General features: G+C 36.9%; 1 protein-coding gene across 2 annotated transcripts; it reads left to right on the forward strand.

Moving 5' to 3' along the window:
* Positions 1 to 42: 42 nt before the first annotated feature.
* On the forward strand, positions 43 to 19,637 carry BTF3L4 (basic transcription factor 3 like 4). Of its 2 annotated transcripts, XM_019742845.3 has the most exons (6): positions 43 to 1,162; positions 4,328 to 4,394; positions 7,884 to 7,997; positions 16,321 to 16,522; positions 17,337 to 17,396; positions 17,927 to 19,637. In XM_019742845.3, exons 2-6 carry the CDS (start codon positions 4,341 to 4,343, stop codon positions 17,971 to 17,973), a joined length of 477 nt encoding a protein of 158 aa, XP_019598404.1. In that variant the 5' UTR covers positions 43 to 1,162; positions 4,328 to 4,340; the 3' UTR covers positions 17,974 to 19,637. The 2 variants fall into 2 exon arrangements, with proteins under 2 accessions (XP_019598404.1, XP_019598405.1); XM_019742846.3 differs by lacking the exon at positions 4,328 to 4,394 and having other exon boundaries at positions 1,037 to 1,162.
* The last annotated feature ends 2,485 nt before the right edge of the window (positions 19,638 to 22,122 follow it).

A 22,122-nucleotide genomic window follows, 5' to 3' on the forward strand; every position in this document is an offset into this window, starting at 1 on the left:
GGAAGTGATGTTAGACGGATGTGGGTGGTGCCTCCGGGGTCCGGTTTGGGACCGAGAGGGTTTAAAGGTGCAGTTCACGTAGAAAGGTACGGGTGTTGCTCTCGAGCTTAAGTTGCTTCCCCTAGATTCTGGATGTTCAGTGGGAGGATCGAGAGGTGGAAAGGTGGGTGGTGATAGTGGGAGGTGGGGAGGACACGCGGAGAACCGTTGCTGGTTGCGTCCGCCTGCAGGCTAGCCCCGCCCCCAAGAACCGCTGCACTTAATATTCACAGCGCAAATTATTGATCGGCGAAGTTATCCATTCGGCACAGTGGCGGCTTGCCCATTGGCCTCGGGTGCCACGTTCCCCGCCGCAAAATATAAAAGACGACAACCGGATTTCATTCTTAGGTTCCTGCTCGGGTCTCGGAGACCTGGCAAACCTGTTCTGCAGCGCAGGGTCTCGGTGCTTTGCAAGAATGCCTCTTCCTGCTGGACAAGAAGCACTGGACCTTATTTTTCTTTGCAACTATAGTTCTTCCACTCAGGGATTATGCAACTAACTGATGCAAGCTCCGAGAAAACCAAACTTGGTATCTCTTATTGCAAAACTGCCCTAGCTCTTCAGGGATCCAGGACATTAAGTCACTGCGGGCATTTAAAGCGCAAAGCTTCTTCTGGTTGAATCTATTTGTTTTTTGTTGTTATTAAACTTTGTCGGTTGAGTATTTCTCAATTTTCCTCTCTGATGCATAACAGGTCAAAATTTCCCATCTCTCTTCCTGAGTGGAGACTAATTGTGTCATCCTAGTTGACTCCGACAGTGTTTACTTAATGCCTAGTGAAAGACATCTGACAGAGTACACGCCCAAACAAAAATACACACCGCCCTTTTATTAGGCTCCCTACATGTTAGAGGCACCGACACAATTGAACGCTGCGGAGACTGCAAGCTCCAGAATGCCGCGCGGCCACTTGTCCCTGCCGCCTTTCTATTGGGAGGCACAGAGCAGACTGGGCTTTGTAGTCCGCTGATGCTCTCCCGGGATAGGCTGCTCTGGTGAGGGCCGGCTGTGTCACGTGGACCCCGCTCCCGCCGCCGCCGTCGTCTTTCTCTGTCTTGACTGAGGCAGCCATCTTGCTCTTGCCGCGTGCTGGTGTTGGAGGACCCTCCCTGCTTCAGGTGAGACCCCCGGCGGTCCCGCCACTCCACGGCCACAGGCCGCTGCGCACGGTGTCCCCCCGCCCTCTTCTTCCGACACCCGCCAACCGCTCGGGCTGCCACTTCCGCCGTGGAGTGCCAAGTGGGGGCGGAGGCGGCTAGCCTGGCCTCTGGGTTACCGGCGGCACAGCCGGGGGTCGGCACCTGAGGGAAGGGCCCCAGCACCACCGCCCCTTGTAGGGGCGAGCGGGCCCGAGCTGTTGCCACGTAGATCCAGTCCCAGGAGCCGGGTGGTCCCCTGCCTCTGTCCTGATACTCTTCATTATTCACAACAACAGTGCTGTGAGCTTTGAGCTGTATGAATACAGTCTCTCTGTTGTCATTTCATTTGATCCTTCCCTACAGATAGGGAAACTGAGGTTTGCAGCCCCTGGCCCCCTAGTGCTAGGAACCGAATTAGGATGCAGCGCCCTTCACCTGGTAACGGCAGTGTTTGTTTACAAGTTGGCCTCCCACTTAGACATTGCCTTGCCCATCCTTATAGCCCTTCACACTGCTGGATGCTTAGTAGGCTGTCAGGAAATTGATGACGGACTGACAGCACAGTGTTACACAGCTAGCGAATGGTGGTTTCAGCTGTTTTCACTATACCATAGATGTCCCCTCGGGAGTGGTAACAATAGTTACCAGTTTTTAAGTATCTACTGTGAGCCATACCCTGTACTTGATAACTTAACCTTTAACCCTTAAAACAACCCTATGAGGTGTGTGATGTTACACCTTTTCTAATACAGAAGGAACACAAGTTCAGAGAAGTAAAATACCTTTCCGAAAACCTAAGTTGTAGAACCTTGATCCTTCCGATTCTAAAGTCTATGTCTCTCTTTCTCTCTTAGAGAAACCCCACGTAATAAAAAAGTAGGGACTAAGAGTTGCAATTATTTTATCTCTGCGTAAACATGTATGTGAAAGTGCGTACCACAGTGCTTGGAACTTATGCACACAATCAATACTGATTATAACATTATTTACACCTTTTCTGGAGTCCTTGAGGAAAGGGCTAAAAGATTCTAGGATCCCCAAGTCATACGAGCTTAGGAAGTTACTTCTCCCTTTTGGGCCTAGGAGGTGACTTCCTTCTGGGCCCTCATGTGCAAATACATTAAATTGGAAGGGAGGTGAACTGTTTTTATTTGTTCATAATTTATACCCTGCTGCTGCTTGCAGGTATTAGAGATGGCCTCACATACAAGACAATAAAGTACAGGTTGATTGAGGAATAGAGAATAAAACCAGGTGTTTTCAAGATTTAGTCCAGATTCTGAGTTTGACCTCTCTTCTCAGAGTCCAGTTCTCTTTCCTACTTGAATTCCACGCACCACAACCTGCCAGTAGACAATGAACCATCCTTTTCCTCCCCTATCCCCCTTGAGCTGCCAACCTTGCTAAAATGCTTTTTCTCTGAGATACTCCTTGGGAACAAATTCTCTGTTGTCCTGATGACCTCGAACAGAATCTGTTCTTTCATTTACGCATTGATATAATGAGTTCATTTTGTTGCTTTTGTTTCAAACAAGTCAGGAGTCTTTATCTTTGTCTTAACTTCTGTCTTCTGTCTCTTTTCGGGGATTGTCACTTCAAAATGCAGAAGAGTCCAAAAAGTTTACCCAGTGTCTAGTTCTATAATATTTTCACTTAGCCCCTTTTTTGTAAAAAAAAGTCCTTAGGCTCTTTGTTAGTTCACTACACTTTCATGGCCAATTCCTTTGAGAAAAGTAAATAGTGGTCCTTTTCTGTGGGTATTGAGTATAGAGATTGGGGTCTACATCAGCAAATTTTAAGTCTATGGCAAATTGAAATAGGTACACACCTAAGACTTTTGTGCTCTTAATCACACTTTCTCTTATAAAAGCGTGTTTTTAGCTGCTTGAGCATTATGATACAGTGCTGAACAAAAATTAAGGAATCATAAATTTTAAGTGTTATTTGAGAACTGGACTTTATTTGGCCTTAAAGCAGACATATACAGGTTAGTGCCTAAGTACAGTGTCAAAATACAGAATGTGTAGTACTTATATAATCTTTGGTTCTCTTTCATCTCTCAAATGAAAACAATCTTTTTCATCTGGATGATTATAAAGAGGTTAGAGAATTGGCCAAAAAAGGTTTGATAACAGCCTTGTCTTTTATTCCACCTCCCACATCTCAGTAATGATCTGTTGATCCACAGAACAAGTAAAACAAGACTTTAACATTGGCTTTTATTTGTTTATATAATGTGGAATGTTATGACCCATTATAAACTTAGGAACTTCTGTCCTTAGTATGAATATCACTGACCAGACTAGGATTCATGACTTTATAAGGTTCTCAGAATTTTCAAAATCAAGATTAGCCTTAAAAAGCTTATATTTAAGAGTTGTCTCCCTGCTTCCTCCCCCCAAAATTTAGCATTAATATAGCAGAGATGTGTTTTTGTCAAATTGTGCAGGGAGGTGCTTTGTTTGCAAGAATATCTTGACAAGTATGACATACTACCTCAGTGCAAGGTATTGAATGAACTTTGTGGAACGTGCTGCAGCAGCACTGAACATCTAAAAATCTGGTTCTCTTTCCCTATTACTAACACGCCATCTGACCTTGAATAGAGGACACGACTACCTCATATCTTGATAGCTACACAGCCTATTGTTGAATTTCTTCTTTGGCCAGCTTTTTTTTTTTGTCTTCTGTTATGGATGGCAAGGAGTACAGAATGTGTTTTGGGAGAAAAAAGTCTACTTAAGTGTTGTGCTAATAACATTTGGTAACAGCTCTCTGCTGTTAAAATCTTTGAGGGAAAAACTGGCTTGCCTACAGAGATTTTGTAATTGGTTAGGTTTTACTGAATGCCAAAGTACCAAATCATGCTTTTAAGGAGGGATCTTCAAATAGGTAACTTTGAATCCCATTCTATTTTCTATTTGTATATTCCATTCCATCATGGTATTGTTTAATTTTGGTTCTCTTAATATCTGGTTTATGAAGCAAGAAAAAGTTATTAGTATTTATTAAGAATATAGATGTATTAATATCATGGTGGTGATGAATACTGCAAGCTCAGTGAACTGGAAGGTACTGTTGCATAAACAGTTATTTTATTTTGGTAAAGCAGTGACTATAACAAATCTATTTTTCCCCCTTTAGATTTACCAACAGCATGAATCAAGAAAAGTTAGCCAAACTTCAGGCTCAGGTCCGGATAGGGGGCAAGGTGAGTGTGGCATAAGAAAAACTGATAGGAGAATGCGTTATTACCAGATATTATGATTATGATTTTGGATTTATGGTAATTGAAAATCTAAAATCTTTTCAATAATCAAGATCAATCCACATTCCAGTTTGAAAATAATTTGTCTAGGTCTAAAATAGATAACTAGAATACTCTTTCTGATGGTGAAGTGGAAATAGCCACCTTTGTTTGAATCCTCTGAACATCTGGTAGTTATGTGACATGAACAAGTTACCCAGTCTTGTAAAGCTTTCATTTTCATATCTGCAAAGTAGAAATAATCATACATATGATGCTTCTATAGACCAGAGCAATATTTATAAAACACCTAACATGGTATCTGGCATAGAGTAGATACTTAAATGATAACTATTATTATGTTAGTCTCTCAAGTGGGGCATCCCAGATATTAATGTTACTTCATCTTGACAGGATACACTTAATGCTACAGTTAAGTTTATAAGTAGCTTAACTGGAGATGCAAGCTGTTTGTAGGTTTTGTTCATTGCTAGGTTTTCCTCCCAAATTCCTGCCTATATGAACATGAGCATTCTTATTCCGTGTACTCTTTGAAGCCTAAGGAAGAGCTAATTCTGAGCATCAAAAATCTTTGATTCCCTTCAGCTCTGGCCCCAGGTTCAAGGAGAATATTCTACCCTTATCTCTGCCCAGTACAATCTTTTCCTTTGCAAAAGGAAAAGCAAGAACAATGCTTACCTCAGACGTGGGCAGGGGTTGGTAGGACAGACACTATGTAGCAGCCCCACTGTGTCCTTTACTTTATTGATAACCACAGCTCCTGGTGACGGGACAGGACGGTAAAGGGAAATAGTGACTAGTACTTGCTCCTTTCATAGTGATACTGTTATATGACTTTAGAGTCATATTAACACATTCATGTAACCAAAGTAGTTACATTGTAGCATCAAGTGTAGTGTAATATACCAATGTAAAAACTAGGGACCATAGAATATACCTGGAAGAGCTTGATGCAGAATATCACTATTTTATATATTTACATATATAATATATATATATATATATATATAAAATATATATTAAACTAGGTAGTTAGTACATTCATTCATTTCACTAGTTTATTGAGCACCTATTATGTGCCAGGCACATAGTAGATAAACAAGTCAAGGTTTCCTGCTCTTGACATAGTTTGGAAGAAAGACATAATCACAATTACACTATAGAATAATAAATGCTAAAATAAAGTACAAGGTGCTCTTGCCTAGGAGAAACAAGGAAGTCATCACTGAGCTGAGATTTGAAGAATAAGAATTTATCACCAGGTAAACAGGTGAGAGGGTAAGTGGGTAGGTTGAAAAGGGATTGTCATTCTCACACATGCAAAAGCACAAAGCATGCTAAGATAACATGGTGCTTTAATGGAATGGCTTGCTTTAGTTTGGTATAGAGTTTAGAGTATATAATGGATAAAGAATGGTTGGAAATGAAACTACCAGGTAATTTGGGATTGGATCATAGCCTTAAATGCCATACTAGGAGCTTAGAATTTTATTCTATAGGGAAGGGGCAACTATTGAAGGATTTTAAGAAGGAAATAACAGCCGTTTTAGAAAGGTAACTGCTCGCAATGTGGAAAATGGAGTTAAATAGAAATTTGCATAGAGAACAATTGAGAGGCTACTGCTGTAATATGTAAAAGGTAGGGGTTAGAATTGATATGACTGATAGAATATGGGTGATGAAGGGAAGACAGAAGAGTCTGGGATGTCCCCCATATTTCTGTCTTTAGAGACTGGATACATGGTGGTACCATCAGCTACAAAACAGGAAATATAAGAAAAATAGTTTGGTGGACTGATAAGCTTTTAGCCATGTTGAATTTAAGGTGTCTGAGGCTCATTTGAGTTGAGGTATCCAGCAAGCAGTTGAACCATCCTGAGTCAAGAACGCTTCACAAATAAATGAGCACCTATGTAAATAGTCACTTCTAGTCCATCCTGCAGCAACTGGATTTCATCACAACCTCTGCTGCTACTCACAAAGCTCTCTTCTACTCCCACCAGAATTGCTGAGACTGAAGCCCCTGTCTACTCTCAATAAGGCTGAGTACGACTGCAGGAGCTACACAGAGATTGAAACCTCCATTCCTTTTCCCTTACTCCTGCCAGGTCTCAAAAAGGGTTAGCCCTCATGACTTAGGCTGCTTTTGTTGGTGTTGCAGCTCTGCTTTAGGTTTCACTTTTGTAAATTGGCCCAGGAACTTTATCGATTATTTTAAATAGTTTTTCAATGGAAAAATGTATTTATAGAGTTTCAAAGTATCCATTTAGAAATGAGCTTTTTCTATCTCAGTAAATAGTACAATATTCAACCTATTTGCTCAGGCCAAAATTCTAAGCATCATTCTAGATTCCCGTTTTCTACATCTAATCCATCAGTAAGTCCTGTTGGTTCTTCTGACACATTGAGCGCTCTCCATCTCCACTGCCACAACCCTCATCTTTCATCAGAACTGCTGTAGTAGCTTCCTGATTGATGTCATTATAGTTGATTTTCCACAGCAGCCTCAGTCATCTTTTAAAATCATAAATCAAATCAAGTCATCTCTATGCTTAAAACCTTCCAAAGGCTTCCTAGTGCAATTTGAATAAAATCCAACTCCTGCCTATGGCATTCTAGGCTACATGACCTAGCCCTTGCCTATCTTTCTGATTTTATTTTCCTCCTCCTTTCCCATTGTTCACTCTTCGTTAGCCATACTGGCCTGCATTCTTTCTCTAAACAACAGATTCACTCTTGTTTCATTTTGCTGGGATCACTCTTCCCTAGATCTTCCCATGGGTCTCAGTTCATATGTCACCTCTTCATAGGGGCCTTCCCTGAACATTCTAATAAAGTAGTGCTTAGCTCCCACTCAATACTCTTATTAGTGTATTATTTTTTCTTAATACCCTTATCCGATTTGAATGACCGAATTTATTTATATATTTATTGACTTTTCTCTCCCACTATGATGTATGCTCCTTGCAGTCAGAACTTGATCTTTTTCATTCCTGGATTCTAGGACTTTAGTACACTCACATAGAGGCATTTGATTCTTAATTATGTCATAATCTCCAGTTTCAGAATATCTTTAGACTTTATTGTTGGCGTAGTAGGTATTGTTAAAAAAAAAGCATTCCTTATAATGTTTGAAAGTTGTTATAAAACACTAAATTGTCTTGAAGTTATAAATTATTTTTATTAGAAAAATTTTGAAATGTGTTGAAATGATAAAAGCTGGATACTGGAGAGAATAAGACCTGGCTAGAACTGACCTTCAAAAATCTGGGTTAGGCTGACAAACACAACTCTGAGCAGCATTATTAATCATTACTATTAAGTCAGCAATTTCTTATGTGGGTTTTAGTTAGGGTACTGTGGATTGAAAGATATGCGATTGCAGTTGCCAGATGCAAGGCATGCTAACCCTTCTGTTTGGTTATTTTTCAGGGTACAGCTCGCAGAAAGAAGAAGGTGGTACATAGAACAGCTACAGCTGATGACAAAAAACTTCAGAGTTCTCTAAAAAAACTGGCTGTGAATAATATAGCTGGTATTGAAGAGGTATGATCACTTTCTAAATTGTTAAATTATGCAGACGAATAGCACATTCACAAATCGTTATCCATACTTTTCAAATGTAAAATATCAGCTTAGCGGACTCTGATATTGTCAATCAGATGTCTTTGATTGACTGCAGCTGTTAAATTTGCTTATTGTATAAAATTGGATGATTGTCCAAAAAAATAATTTTAGTAGACAGCGAAGGAATTCATCATATTTGTCAGACTCAAAGTATTTGCATGTATGACAAAATTATAGAACTCGAATTTTAATGTAAGATATTTTTTCTAGTAATACAGAATAAAGAAACCCTATGATTTCATTAAATAAGGTGGACTTTTTTCCCATAAGAGCACCATTCTAATCTACAAAGTCTCTCTAATTACTGCCTCAGCCAAGAAGCTCTAGCAATAGCTTTCCATGGATTAGATTCCTTGCTAGTCCTCTTTCAAAAATTTTTGTTAAAATTTTTAAATCATTTTATTATATTTTGATGATACTACTTTCCTCAAATATGAAGGCAAAGATTAATGTTACTTCAAAAGACACTCAAGAAAAATTATCACATCAATTATTTGTGATCTGTTAACTTTCTAGATCCACTTCTACCTAATGATTCCATTTCTGATCATTACCAATGTTTAAATTTTCACTGCCATAAGTTAGATTTAATTATATCATTACTATCTATGGTACCGCCTCACCAAAGAGAGGGAAAGTACCTGCCTTATATCCTGTATTAGTGAGCACCTATCATGCAGAATTCATTATTTACACCATTATAGATAAAAGAAATCCCCATCAGTGTTTCCAAGGACATTACTGTTTTTTCCTTTTTCAGATGTTAATGCAGGTGTTATTTCCTCTCAGAAGCCTCCTTGGTAGCACACATACACATTTGTACAAAGAAGGGTTAGGTGCTTTCCCTATGTGCCTTATACTGCCCTGCATCTACTTTTGTTATAGCATTTATTAAACTGAATTGTGAATTCCTTTTTGTTGGTATTGCCAATACAGTTCTAACCTTTTGAGGAGTCATCGCTCCAGAACGTCACACAGAAAGTTAATGGTACATAATAGGCATGTACACACTCTCATTGTGTACCCGTGTATATGCTACCTTCCAGCCCTCACAAACTAGTCGTATAGAGAAAATATGCATGAAGATAATTAACAATGTAAGGTAACAGCTGTCAAATTTCTAATATTTGAACTTAAGATGGGGAGAATTTTTACTTTTTCCTTCTTTCCCTTTCTAAAGTTGAATTTTGAGAACCAAGATATTTATACTGTATATAATGCTTTGCAGATCTGAAATAATTTTGTTGAGGAATATCTGGTATGCTATATATAATCTGGCTTGCGTCAAACATTATGTTTTCTGTTACTATATTTAAAATAAAATTTTTTTCAATTTTTTCTAAAGAAAATGACACATTTGGTTTAAAAACAGCTATTAGGAGGGGAAAGGAAGCTATTACATTAAATGTATACGTGAAAACATGTACAGTATACAGAAACACTAAGATATGAAAAAATATGTATGTTTTAGAATAGACAAAACATTAATTACAATTTTGTTATTTTTTATTTGGGATGTTTTAAACTTGTTTCGCAGTGCTGAACTCTGAAGAATATACTATCTTTTTGTTTTGGGGCAGTTTAAGAAGAGCAGGTAAAAACTTTTGAAAAGAGAAGACACTATTGCCAAAAGTAATAATACTGTGTTTTCTGTACTTACGACCTATGAAACATCAAAAAAGTAGAAAGCCTTCAGTTTGGTGGGTGAGGAGCAGGAAGATCAGTGGTGGGTTTCAAATCACATTGAATGCACTTCGCCAAGTAAAGTTCTAATCTTACTTTCTAGGCTGTCAGTATTGGTGATTTCCGCCCCCCCAAAAAACTTAATTTATGTTCTCTTCAGAAACTTGAAGAAACTGAGGGAGTGTTTGGATTAAGACAGGCTTCTCTGGTCTTTCATTTATTCTTTAGTTTGTTGATTTGCTGTAATAATTATAATCATATATAGATTTCTTTTACATGTTACCAAAGACAGATAAATCCAAAGCTGAAAAAAAGTAAGGGACAGGGGAGTCAGAGACTGTTTCATATAAAATCATGGTTTAGGAAGGAATTCCTAGGTGAACTCCAAGAATATAACCCAGAACTAAATTTCTGGAAATGTCTTATGTTCTGTGACATTTGAAGATATTTGGATGTGCTTCTTATTTGGTAATCGAGTTGGGTATAGTGATAGCTGTCACCTTTCTTACCCTGATAACATGACTCTATCAATAATAGAAGCTGTTCCATAATCATTTTCCATGATTTTATAAGATTTATTTGATAAAAAATGTCATCAAAAATCTGAATCTCTGGTTCAGATGGCCTAGTTGTTTCATGGAGTTTTACTATTACATTCAGAGGACAGCTTCTATCTTAACTAGGGTATAATTCTGCCTCTATGAAATCTGTCTATCTTTCCAGTCATAATTAATCAACCCTTTCTCTGTACTTCCTTCCATTTCCCTTAGCTTAAATTGCTCTTCTATAATACATTTATTATTACCTCATATTGTGGGGGCAGGTAGTCTGTTTTCAGTAGATGATAATGAGTCTTGACAGCAGGAACCATGTTTGTTTATTGTTTAGCCATAGCATGCTGACTTGCATGATGAGATGTGTTGGGCCTATTAAGTTTGAGATACTGATTAGGAGGAATTATTCTGCAACAAGTTAGCCATAGGACGCTGGAGTTCAGGGGAAAGCTTAGGGCTGGGAATGTAAATTTTATAATTGTACACATAAGTTTTACTGTTTATGTTTTCCTCTTCCTGGTTCTTATTTTTGCCTGAACCACTTGTACTGAAGGAGAACCTAAAGTTACTGGTTGACCCTTACCACCGTTCCTTCTTCCTCCAAGTAGAGCCTCAAGTGCCGATGTTTCAACACCTCTGAGTGCAGGAGAGTAAAAGGGAAGCACCATGGCCCATTCACCTTATTATTTCAAAACAGCCTTACTTTGTCTTAATTTCCTGCTTTTTTGTTTTGTTTTTTTTTACTATATTTTATTGTGGTAAAATAAATAAAACATAAAATTTTCAGTTTTATCCATTTTTAAGTGTACAATTCAGTGGCATTAATTACAATCACAATGTTCTACAACCACCACCATTACCTATTTCCAAAATTTTTCATTATTCCAAACAGAAACTCCTTACCCATTAAGCAATAACTCCTATTTCCCTCTTCCTCAGCCCCTGATAACGTCTGACCTACTTTCTGTCTCTGTGGATTTGCCTACTGTAGATATTTCATACAAGTGGAATGTAGTATTTGCCCGTCTGTATCTGCTTCCTTTACTTAGCATACTGTTTTCAAAGTTCATCCATGTTGTAGCATGTGTCAGAACTTCACTCCCTTTATAGGAGAATAATATTCCATTGTATGGATAGTACCACATTTAATCTTTTCATCTGTTGATGAACATCTTTTGTTTTTAAAATAGCTTCCCCACCCAATATAAATGTATATTGTCAGTGTAGAAAATTAGGGGTATGTAGAAAATATGAAGAAGAATATTAACATTCAGTCATAATCCCATTAAACAGAAATAACTGCTATTAGTCTTATATTTCCCATTTTCGTATGCATATATTTTTTATTTTATTATTTTTTTAAGGCGGGCACGGCTCACAGTGGCCCTTGCGGGGATCGAACCGACAACCTTGGTGCTACCAGCACCACACTCTAACCAACTGAGCTAACCAGCCACCCTGTATGCATATATTTTTATATATACATTTCTGAGACTGTTAGATGTACAACTTGGAATCTTTTTTTTTTCTAGATAGCATTATATTATAAAAATTGTTTCATATCACTAAAATGCTCTTCTTAATCATCAGTCTAGATGTCTACATATATTCCAATATCTGGATATACCATAATTTAACATTTCTTTATTATATATTCTAATGCTTTGATAATAAAAGAATATATGTTGGACTTTAATGTGTATAAATAGTTAACCTTCATCTCTGATTTCCTTCAGATAGATTTTTGGAAATACAACTACTGGCTGAAAGAGCATGAACATTTTTAGAACTCTTCATATTGCCAAATTGCTTTTCAAAAAGGGTATACCATTTTACACTATTTACAGCATAGCTATAGAGAATTCATTTCATTAGACTCTTGCCACCAGAGCATGAGAGAAAATGATCCCAGCATGTCATATAGTGTTATGACATATAGCTATATATGTCATATAGCGAGTGATCTAGCTTTAGCTTAGATCAACAATAATAGGTTATACTTCATATTAGCCTTTAGAAATAAGCAGGTACTGAGCTTTTTAGAAGGATTGAATGAGAAAGGTACTCATGGGCGTGTATATAAAACCCATAATCCTCAAAATATGACTCACAAAATCCCAGATACTTACATGCCTTATATTTTAAATGTTATTTCACCCCATTAATATATAGGAGGAAGGCAATAAACATGAATTTTTTTGTTAAATATTTAAGTGCCACTACGTATAGGAAGGAGTGGCAATAAAATTTGATTTTAAGACAACTGTCAATTCTCAGAACTGCAGCTACCTGGCCTAATGGGGAGACTTACATACAAGAAAATCACATAGCAGAAAAATTTAAACCTCTTCGCTGAACTGAGAGGGCAGTTATCAGTAAGAGCTATGGAGTCAAATATAACTTTGTGAGCTTCCTATAGCCTTAAAAACTTACTGCTGTGTAAGAATAAAACAAGCATTAGATTTACGAGATAGAAGGCTGCTGTGATTTATGTATGCCCTACTCAGAGGCCAGTGAAGGCAGGGATTTTTAAAGTGTTGATAGCAGCATAATAGTGCCACCCAGCAGTTGCCAGGAATGACTTAATGGCCCTAAATTTTGTAGGGCAGTCAGGCTGATTCTGAAAGGTCAGAACAATAGGAAAAGTCAGGCCAAAGATACAGCCCAGGAGGTTCTGGGCATCTTCATTGGCGGCATTACTGACGCTATTTCTAAACCTTGCATTTGGGAGCTGCAGTCTGACAGCATCCATGATTTTAGAATAAATTGTACAGGAGGTGTCCATTCATTCAGCAAATTTAAGCAACTACTATGTGCTGGACACTTGGGGGTGTACTGTGTCTGGTAAGGCATGGTCTCTGATCTCAAGTTCACCTTCGAGTAAGGTCAAAGACTTGAAAACAATTATATTACAACCATTTAATTTAATTTAATTTAATTGTAATACCCATGAAGTGCAGAAGTTGCATAAACCACCTTGAATTTTCACAAAGAAGCATCTAACTCAGGACTTGGATAAATGGGAATTTGCAAGGTGGAGAAGCCAGAAAAGGTTCTTCTAAATAGTGCAAACTGCATATGTAAATGCACTAGGCATGAGAGGACATAATATTTTCTGGTAATTATAAGATGTGTCAGTATTTTTAGAGGGAAAAATAAGAGCAAGGGCATCTGGTATTTTGGATTGGGGTCTCAAAAATGCTTCCTCCACTGCTCAAGTAGCATACTTTACTTTCAAGTACCTTTTAAGTGGGAAAAGCGTTTTGACATAAAGGAGCTGTTTGATTAATTGAAAAAGGGACCTGAGTGCTGGTATAGTAGCTAGTTTAATAGTCTTTGTTTACTTGGCTGCTCCTTGTTCTTATACTGTGTATAGATTATATGTCTTATTTAAACCAAATATCAGTAAATCACTGGAAGAAGTGAATTCTCCATATGAAATGCATACAGTTTACTTTGTGAATTTAACAAATTCCTTATTCCTGTTTTTACCTCTAAAAGGGAAGTGTCTTAACTGACCAGCCCAACAATTCATCCTTTGATAGTTTCTAATAGCTAGTGTCTAGAAGCCTTATATAACGTCATTGCTCAGTAGAGAGGAATGAATGTTAGAAATAAAATATTCTGGCCTTTTTAACTTCTAATATTTCATTCTCTCTATTCTAAAATTAAACTCTCCACCCCTTTCTGGACCTTTTTATTCATGAAGCTTCATCTTTTATACAACCCCATTTAAAACAACCATTAATAAATTTATTTCTGTTTCACAGTCTGAGATGACATTCATCTTGCTTTTCACACTAAACTCAAACAACATATTTCAAACTACAAAGACCTACATCAGATGTAAATATGGCCATTGGAAAAGAAGCTTGAACAGAAGGAAAATTCATAAAATTTGTTTATTCTTTCTGGCCCCATGTTAGGCTCTTACTTATTCTGTAGCCAGATATTATCCATATATCTGTGCTGTTTTCCTTTTGCATTCTCAATTTAGCCTATATTCTAAAATAAATAATTCTGTAGTAAGCTTTCATGGGGCCACAGAATTGAATTTTTATAGGCAAATAAATGTTTTAAGAATGCTAATAATCTTGTAGGAAGGATACCAAACAGAATGTTAGGAATGTAAGAAACCCAGGTTCAAGTTCTGAGTTTGCATATACTTGTCCTTTGGTATGTTGCTTAACCAAGAGCTCATCTTTAGTATTTATTTCTTTAACAACAGATTTGAACTAGAAGACCTTTAAGTTCAACAAATATAGGGCCTGAAAAAAAGAAAACCCACACAAATGTGTGGCCTTTTTTGGAACAATATTGATTTCAAATCTCTTGTGATTTTAGGCTGTAAATTTGAAAAACTCAAATTCCAATATTTGAGACTCCTTTTCACACCTTGAAATATTACAAAAATCCTTTATTAATAAATTACATGGTTTAGTATTGATTTAGAAACTATAGTCCTACCATATATTTATTCTTTTCCCAATCTAAAAATATGTGATTCTAGGATAGATCCAGAGCAACATCCCATTTCATCTCCACTGTGCCACCTCCTTCTCAAGCCATTTCTCTCCCAGATTTTCAGCCACTTTAACATTAAACCTTTCTAACTAAGCTATAATTATCTTCAGAACTATATAATTTATTTTTTTAAAGTTAATATAAAGTATTTTTAACTCATGATATTTGTTCAGAACAGCTGCATCGAATGCTTAGTGTGTATAATATACATAATAGAACTTCTAGTACAGTACTGAGAGAGGGAAGCGTATAGAATTGAAATAGTGATCTTTGTCATAAAAAAACAAAAAAGGGAAATGATTTGTGGGGTTTAGTTACAGTTTTCTAGGGGATTTGCCTTTATTTTCTCTGTGTTCCAGGTCTTGCCTGAAATTTAGAAGCCCCTTTCTTCCCCTTCCTTTCTGGTGCTGTCTGTCAGTGGTGGTGATCACCTCTGAGGAAGAAAAGCCCACTTCCACTCACTATGGAGAACACTCAGCATCTCTGCTTGATTGTGAAAAGGGCAGTTTTTGGATGGATCATGAAATGCTTCTAAAGTAGCCAAGTGTTAAATTTCCTAACCTTTTTATACAATAAGCATGTTACCACCAAGGTAACTTACCCAGTGGAGTCAACTACATAGTGGAATCACAGTATTTGCACATTTAACTTAAGCAAATTCAACTCTACTAAAACACAGAAAGTGAGAGACAAAAATAACTTTTAAATAGTTCATGTTCAACCTTTTCAGTAAGTCTCAGACAATGGATTAAATCAAATCTGAAGCAGTCAATTCATATTGGTGAAAGCTATAGAAAGAATATGAGGATGGTTTTAAAGGTTTCCCAGTAATTAATAAAGCATGCTCAAGTGGCCAGGCAAGTGGGTGGGAGAGACATTTACAAGGATTACTAAAGGTTGAGAAACAATACTTTAGAATTAGAGGAACTGACAAAATCCTCTTCAAGGAATGACATGATGAGAACAAGAAATTTTTATAAATTTACTAAATGTACAAAGGAGTGAAACACCTGATTGGTTAAATTTCTGAGTGTTCTTTATGGATTTTCAGTGGTTATTTTTGCCATACTATATTACCCGGTTATAACCTGTTCCCTAAGTGAGAGGCTGTCCCACCAAATGGTATCTGTACCAATTTAGTTTAGTAGTATAAATTGAATAAGATAAATAGATATTTCATTAAGAAGCCAGTGTTAGCTGATTGTTACATTATTTTTAAATGTGGGCATGAACTTCTTTTTCATAGAAGTATTCAAATTTAAAATCTAGATTCTTTGACCATCCTAGTAATTTGTGCTATTTACACCATTTTATTTTGTTGCGAGGGTCTTTATCCATCCATATGCACTGCTTAGATAATTACTACCTTGGGATTACAAAACTACTAAGCACAAATACATAATTGGCTAAACTGTTTTTTAAAAAGATACTTTTAGTTGTACCTAATTTGTGAAGTATATTTTTCTTTCATGATCATGCAGGTAAATATGATTAAAGATGATGGGACGGTTATTCATTTCAACAATCCCAAAGTCCAAGCTTCCCTTTCTGCTAACACCTTTGCAATTACTGGTCATGCAGAAGCCAAACCAATCACAGAGATGCTACCTGGAATATTAAGTCAACTTGGTGCTGACAGCTTAACAAGTCTTAGGAAGTTAGCTGAACAGTTCCCTCGGCAAGGTAGGTATTTCAGTTTAGTACCTCTTTTCCTCCCCACTTTAAAGAAACTAATGATTTAAAAGGTGTCCTATTTTATATTGGAAGGATTTGCCTGTATATATATTTTGCTTTTATAATGTTACTTATGTGCTTCATAAATTTTTCAGTTTGTTTCTTTAATAATTATGCAATGTGGCATAAGAATATATGGGTACATTTTGGTAGTAATATAGAATGTTGAGAGTAATTACCTAAAAGGAAAGTGCCAGGATCTGCAGGCCACATTTTATAAACAATCAATTTGATACTCACTTCTGACTAATGACAAGAACATAGTGTTATCACAGAACTGTATTTTTGTTTAACATTGTTAATTGTACTATAGATGCAGCAACCGTATGTTCTGAATTTCCAAGATAGTTCTGGTTTCAAATGTGTCTTGTGACCCCTAAAAATCAAAGAGCCTATTATTTCAGTGTTCATACTACATAGATACTCTCTTACATGAAAAGAGATGGAAAAAATCTTGAATGTTGATTTTTTAATTTGGAGAATATGGAGTTTGGAGAATAAATTAACTATAATGTCTTTATTCAGACTAATCTGTATTACTCCATTTAAATTTTACCATCACTGCCCATTGAAATTGCCAGCTGTATTTAGTATATATCTAATGAAGTTAAAGTTTAAGTGATTTTTACGGCATTAGATTAGACAATATTTTGCCTTTTCTGAACAATTATATCAGATTTAGACAGGAGAAAAGGATAAACAGTGTAAGTGTCTGTAGATTTCTTTGTTCTCGGTGAGTAATTTTAAAACAATCTTTTTGTAGTGTTGGATAGCAAAGCACCAAAACCAGAAGATATTGACGAGGAGGATGATGATGTTCCAGGTAAGTGACATTTCTTTAGTTTTCAGGTTTTTAGCATTCTGCTTATCTCATTTAATTCATTGCATAATGACTTACAGTTTTGGGTTGATGAGCTCGTGAATTTAAATTGATGCGCAATGATGAGGCTATGATCTAATGAAAAAGAATAAAAGCCCTCTCATTTAGAACTTAGAATCAAAAATTGTCACACAAAGCTCTGCTGCCTGCATTTATTATTTTGGAATCACTGTGATTATAAATTTGTATTGTTATTGTTATTACATTTCTGTGGGAATTTTGATTGACATATGAAAATGCTGTTCACTTAGTAGTTTGCATTGACCAAAAAAAGACTAACATTTCCTTAGGATTACTGTTTTAAGCAGATAAATGAAGCATTATTAGTGAAATGCCACCAATTCATTTCTGCCCCTTGTCCTGTATATTTTGAGGCTAATTCTAGTAGGAATAATTTTGTTTTTATTGGGGTTAGAATAAAACACAGGAATTCACCTCATTTATATCCTTAACTCATGTACTTTTTTTTTCAGATCTCGTAGAAAATTTTGATGAGGCATCAAAAAATGAAGCTAACTAAAATCTCTCTGGTTTTTGGAAGCTGGCATGGACTAGATTTAACAGATCAGCTTGTGGTTCCAAAGTTTTACAGACACGGAGAACATCAACTGTTACTAGTTCAGTAATATAAATATTTTGTATATTAATAATGCTGTTTGTTCAGCATTTTTTGGTCATTTGATTTTGCATTTTGCACTTCCTCCCAGGATCTGTTCTTTTGGTCAAAACACGAAGTATTGATGCAGTTTGAGGGTGTTTTGATTTTTGATTCTTGGCTTTTTCTTTCATGTTTTTTGTTTGGGGTATTTTTGGTGTATGTATGTGTATGTATGCGTGTGGGTATGTGTGTATACAGTGGAGAGCAAATTGGAAAACAGTTCTATTTATCCTCTTCCTTCCCCCAATAGAAATAAAACAAATCTTTACATTTGTTACTTTTTATTTTTTTCTAAGAATGCACAGAATTAATGAAAAGTGAGTATTTTGGATTTCAAATCTGAGGAGATTTTATCCTTGGACATTTTATTTTAATTCGCTTGGTTAATGTATTTTTCATACATGTCTCTGGGTTTAAAATGTCGTGAGATATTTTCACCAGCTTCATGCTGGTGTAAATGGGCAGCATATCTTTGGTGCAGTTGCCTTAGATTCACTTACCTAGTCAGACCCAGAAGAATTTCTTCTACTAGCTCCCTTCCTAAATGCTGTTTTTCCTCTTCTTTTGGTTTCCAGTTGGCTTGGTCAGCTTTTGGTAATGCTCTAATGCTCTTCCTCACCTTCCCCCTAGCCTCAGAAGGATGTTCTCCATGTAGAGTTAAGTGAGTGCCTAATCCTTTTTGTAAGACTTTGTTCCCTCATCTTGAGGAATAACAGCTTCATCTTCAACTTTTTATTTCCCCCTTGAATTTACAGTTTGGTAGATTTCAAACTGGAATAGCTAGCATGTGCTTGCTAAATAATTTTACGCCAGACTTATCCTGTATCCTAGCTGTTCTTAATAGCAGGTACAAAAAATGCCTCTCTTTCAGCAAGGTTGAAATTAGGAATGTCCTTTTTGAAGCAGAAAAAAATAGGCCATAGACTCATCCCCAGCACAAATGGGCATTCTATGAAATGTTACGGCCCCCAGGAGGATTTCTTCAAACACTTTCCTATTCTTGGCCTTGAACCTACCTCTAGATTGGATCTTGCTATTATAGCTGCTCACAGCATCCTCCTGCATGCTTAGAATAATGCTTGGGGTGGAACACTGGTAAAACACAGTATTTATTTTTTACCTCCTTTCAGAGGACTTGGAGGTAAGTTGCATTCGTTCATTCAAGTTTCCCTCTTGCTGTCTGATGATAAAAGCTTGCATTTTGCTATATCAGCATTTCTTATAGCCAATATTTAAGGATAAGATTTAGAAAATCTATCATTTCCTGGCCCGTCATAAACTAACTATGGCTTAACCTTGCAGCATTTCAACTTTTTTTCAAGCTAGATATCTTTATTTGCTATCTAAAGTGCAAGACCAACAACATATCAAGGGATCTATAGACACAAAGGCAAAGCTCCTGTGTTTTTTTCATCCAAACACCTCAATTTATTTTATAAATTTGTTCATCATCCTGTTATGTTTTATATAATATATGGACTTAACTACAAAATAAAATAACAGTAATAAAATAACAAAAGAGGGTATTTCCTCTTGTGCTTCTCTTATTGTTGTCTACAGAATTTCCTTCTTTTGTATTTTTCCCTCTGCTCCCCACCCCCAAATGAATTTTAGCCCAGTCATTATTTGAAATAATGTTTCACCCATTGTTAGATCAGTCGCTTTAAATGGTCTATATAGCCCAGAATTATGTTCCTCTGTCCCCAAGGGGCACACTGCACACTGTGGGGCAGAGAGGGTTGGGGGGCATCAAGTGGTTAGGGACATATAAGAGATAGGTAGTATAGCAAATGAGAAAAAGAGCACATAGCATCTGGAAGGCATGAGACTTGAGTGCTAGTCCAGACTCTGGCAATAGCTATTGTGATCCAGGGCAGGTCACCTAATTTACTCTGAAATTCATCATTAGTCAAATGAGATGTTTCTAAATCTTGTTGTTTCTCCTGCTCCTGTAGTTCTGTGAATCTCGTTTCTGAAAATTCTCAAGGAGGTGATTTTATTATCTTTTCAGAGACGTTGGTTTTTCTCAATAACCATAAAGCTTTTTTGTGGTATATGCTGTGTTTGATCACATTTTAACTACTTACCCAGAGGAGCTCTGGTCAGTATTTCTTTTTATCCTGTTGACAACTCTTAATGGCCGGCTTCTCCTGTGTCTTCTTCTTCTTTAAAAAACTATTTTCGTACCTTCCACTTTCATGGGAAGAGCATACTGAGATCCTGACTGAACCCAAAGAAATGTTCCTGCCATCAGAGTGAGTAGGCATAAGTAAGAGTATGGATGAAACTTCGGTAAATTGTAGTGTTCTTGGCATAAATATGAATTACATAGTTTTTAAAAAATATATGAAGTATTTACTAAAGAAGTACTTTTTACTAAGGTTAGGTATTTATTGCCGAGATAACTATAGAAGCATTTTCTGGGGAAATTCACCTTAAATTTTGGGGATAATTCAAGAAATGTCTGCAAAAAATTGCTTCTTTAAACTGAATTGGTCTTAATTTTTGTGATTAGTGCTTTCAGTTTTTGTAAAGCTTCTTATTTATCTGTTTTGGCGAGCCCAAAGTAAATAGTTGGGACCTTATTTTTCTTTTTTTGTCCTTATTTTTCCTATTAAGGAATGGTTTAAGAATACATCAAGCACCTTGATTTGTTAAGTAGTGTTTATGGGATTCCATTAAATTAATTTTAATAAGCCTACTAGGTTCTTGTGAAAACCTGTATTGGGATATGTTTGATTTGTTTCTTTGTTTTAATTCAGTGTTTACCCCTAAATATACTATGTATCCATAGGTAAAATGTCGTAAGACCGCATGGTATAGTAGGAAATGCACCGGTTTTTAGATCGAGGTCTGTTCCATTGCCTACCATGCTGTAACCTTTCCAGCAGGGCTGCTGCAGTGCACAACTCCAGGGACCACCATTCATACTACTGTTGCAGGGGGTGCCATTTTCATAGAATAGAATGTGAATCCTGCCCCTGTAATAGTGCAATGATGGCATTGCTCTCTGAGTCTGTTTATTCTCTGTAAAGTGGTGCCTGAGTCAAACAGGGTTCCTTAGAACCCCCTAAATGATTAAGATGAAGATGAAAGAGGAGTAAAGTGTGTTATCTCCCAAGCCATGGCAAAAAGGAGCTCGTGGCTCTAAGCTCAGCAAGGCCCCATTCCACACTGCCACACTCCAGTTCTACCTGCACTGCTCTGCCATGTAGAGTTTGCCTGGATTATCGTAGCCTCCTCATTACTCTTGCTTATGATTTACTCTCTCCAATCCTTTACACAGGAGCCAAACTATCTAAATTTCATATCTGAACATGTCATACCCAGCCGAGGTGATGAGGCAGGCTGCCGAGGATGCATATAACTTGTAGTACATGATCCCTGCAACAAAGACCCAAAGTAGCTCGGTTAACCTGTGCGGGCCAGTGGACGGTGTCCCTCTGAGCCTAGATCCCAACGTGTCCCTCCTCTCACAGTCTCAAGACTTGGTGGGGCCAGGGAGATGTGTCTAGTTGTCTTGCTAAGGCCCACAAAATACACAAGATTACTTCTGACAAAAATATTCCAAAAGCTATTTGAGGTACAATACCAGTGAAAAAAGAGCTGTCACAAAAACAAACACACATACTATTCTGTTTTAAGCATCTATTCCTTTGCACATATTTTTACAATAGTACAATGTTAGGGTCATTTGATTTTTTAATACTTTTCCCATCTAGAGAATGAGCACCTTGATGGCACATGGCATGTCATACATCTTTTATCCCCAACATCTAGCACAGTGCCCAACATATAGTGTAGTCATGATATAACAACTAACACTTATTGAATACTTACTACTGTAAAGAGTTATTTAACTGTTACAGTCCAGTGGGGCAGGGAGTATAATCCCACTTTTAAAGAGGAACAAAAAATGGTTTGGGAAAGTTGCCAAAGATCACACAACCAATTGGTGGGAGAACCAGGATTCTAATCTAGATCTATCCAATTCCACAGTCTAAACTCTAA

The sequence above is a fragment of the Rhinolophus sinicus genome, chromosome 14, assembly GCF_057876585.1.
Source record: "Rhinolophus sinicus isolate RSI-liver-muscle chromosome 14, RSI-T2T, whole genome shotgun sequence".
NCBI classification, from domain to species: Eukaryota; Metazoa; Chordata; class Mammalia; order Chiroptera; family Rhinolophidae; genus Rhinolophus; species Rhinolophus sinicus.

Bases quoted from the DNA above. Each gene is read 5' to 3' on its own strand.
- BTF3L4 (XM_019742845.3), top strand. From the start codon at position 4,341: ATGAATCAAGAAAAGTTAGCCAAACTTCAGGCTCAGGTCCGGATAGGG. The intron at 4,395-7,883 runs GTGAGTGTGGCA...GTTATTTTTCAG, and splicing joins AGGTCCGGATAGGGGGCAAG to GGTACAGCTCGCAGAAAGAA. The intron at 17,397-17,926 runs GTAAGTGACATT...TTTTTTTTTCAG, and splicing joins GGAGGATGATGATGTTCCAG to ATCTCGTAGAAAATTTTGAT.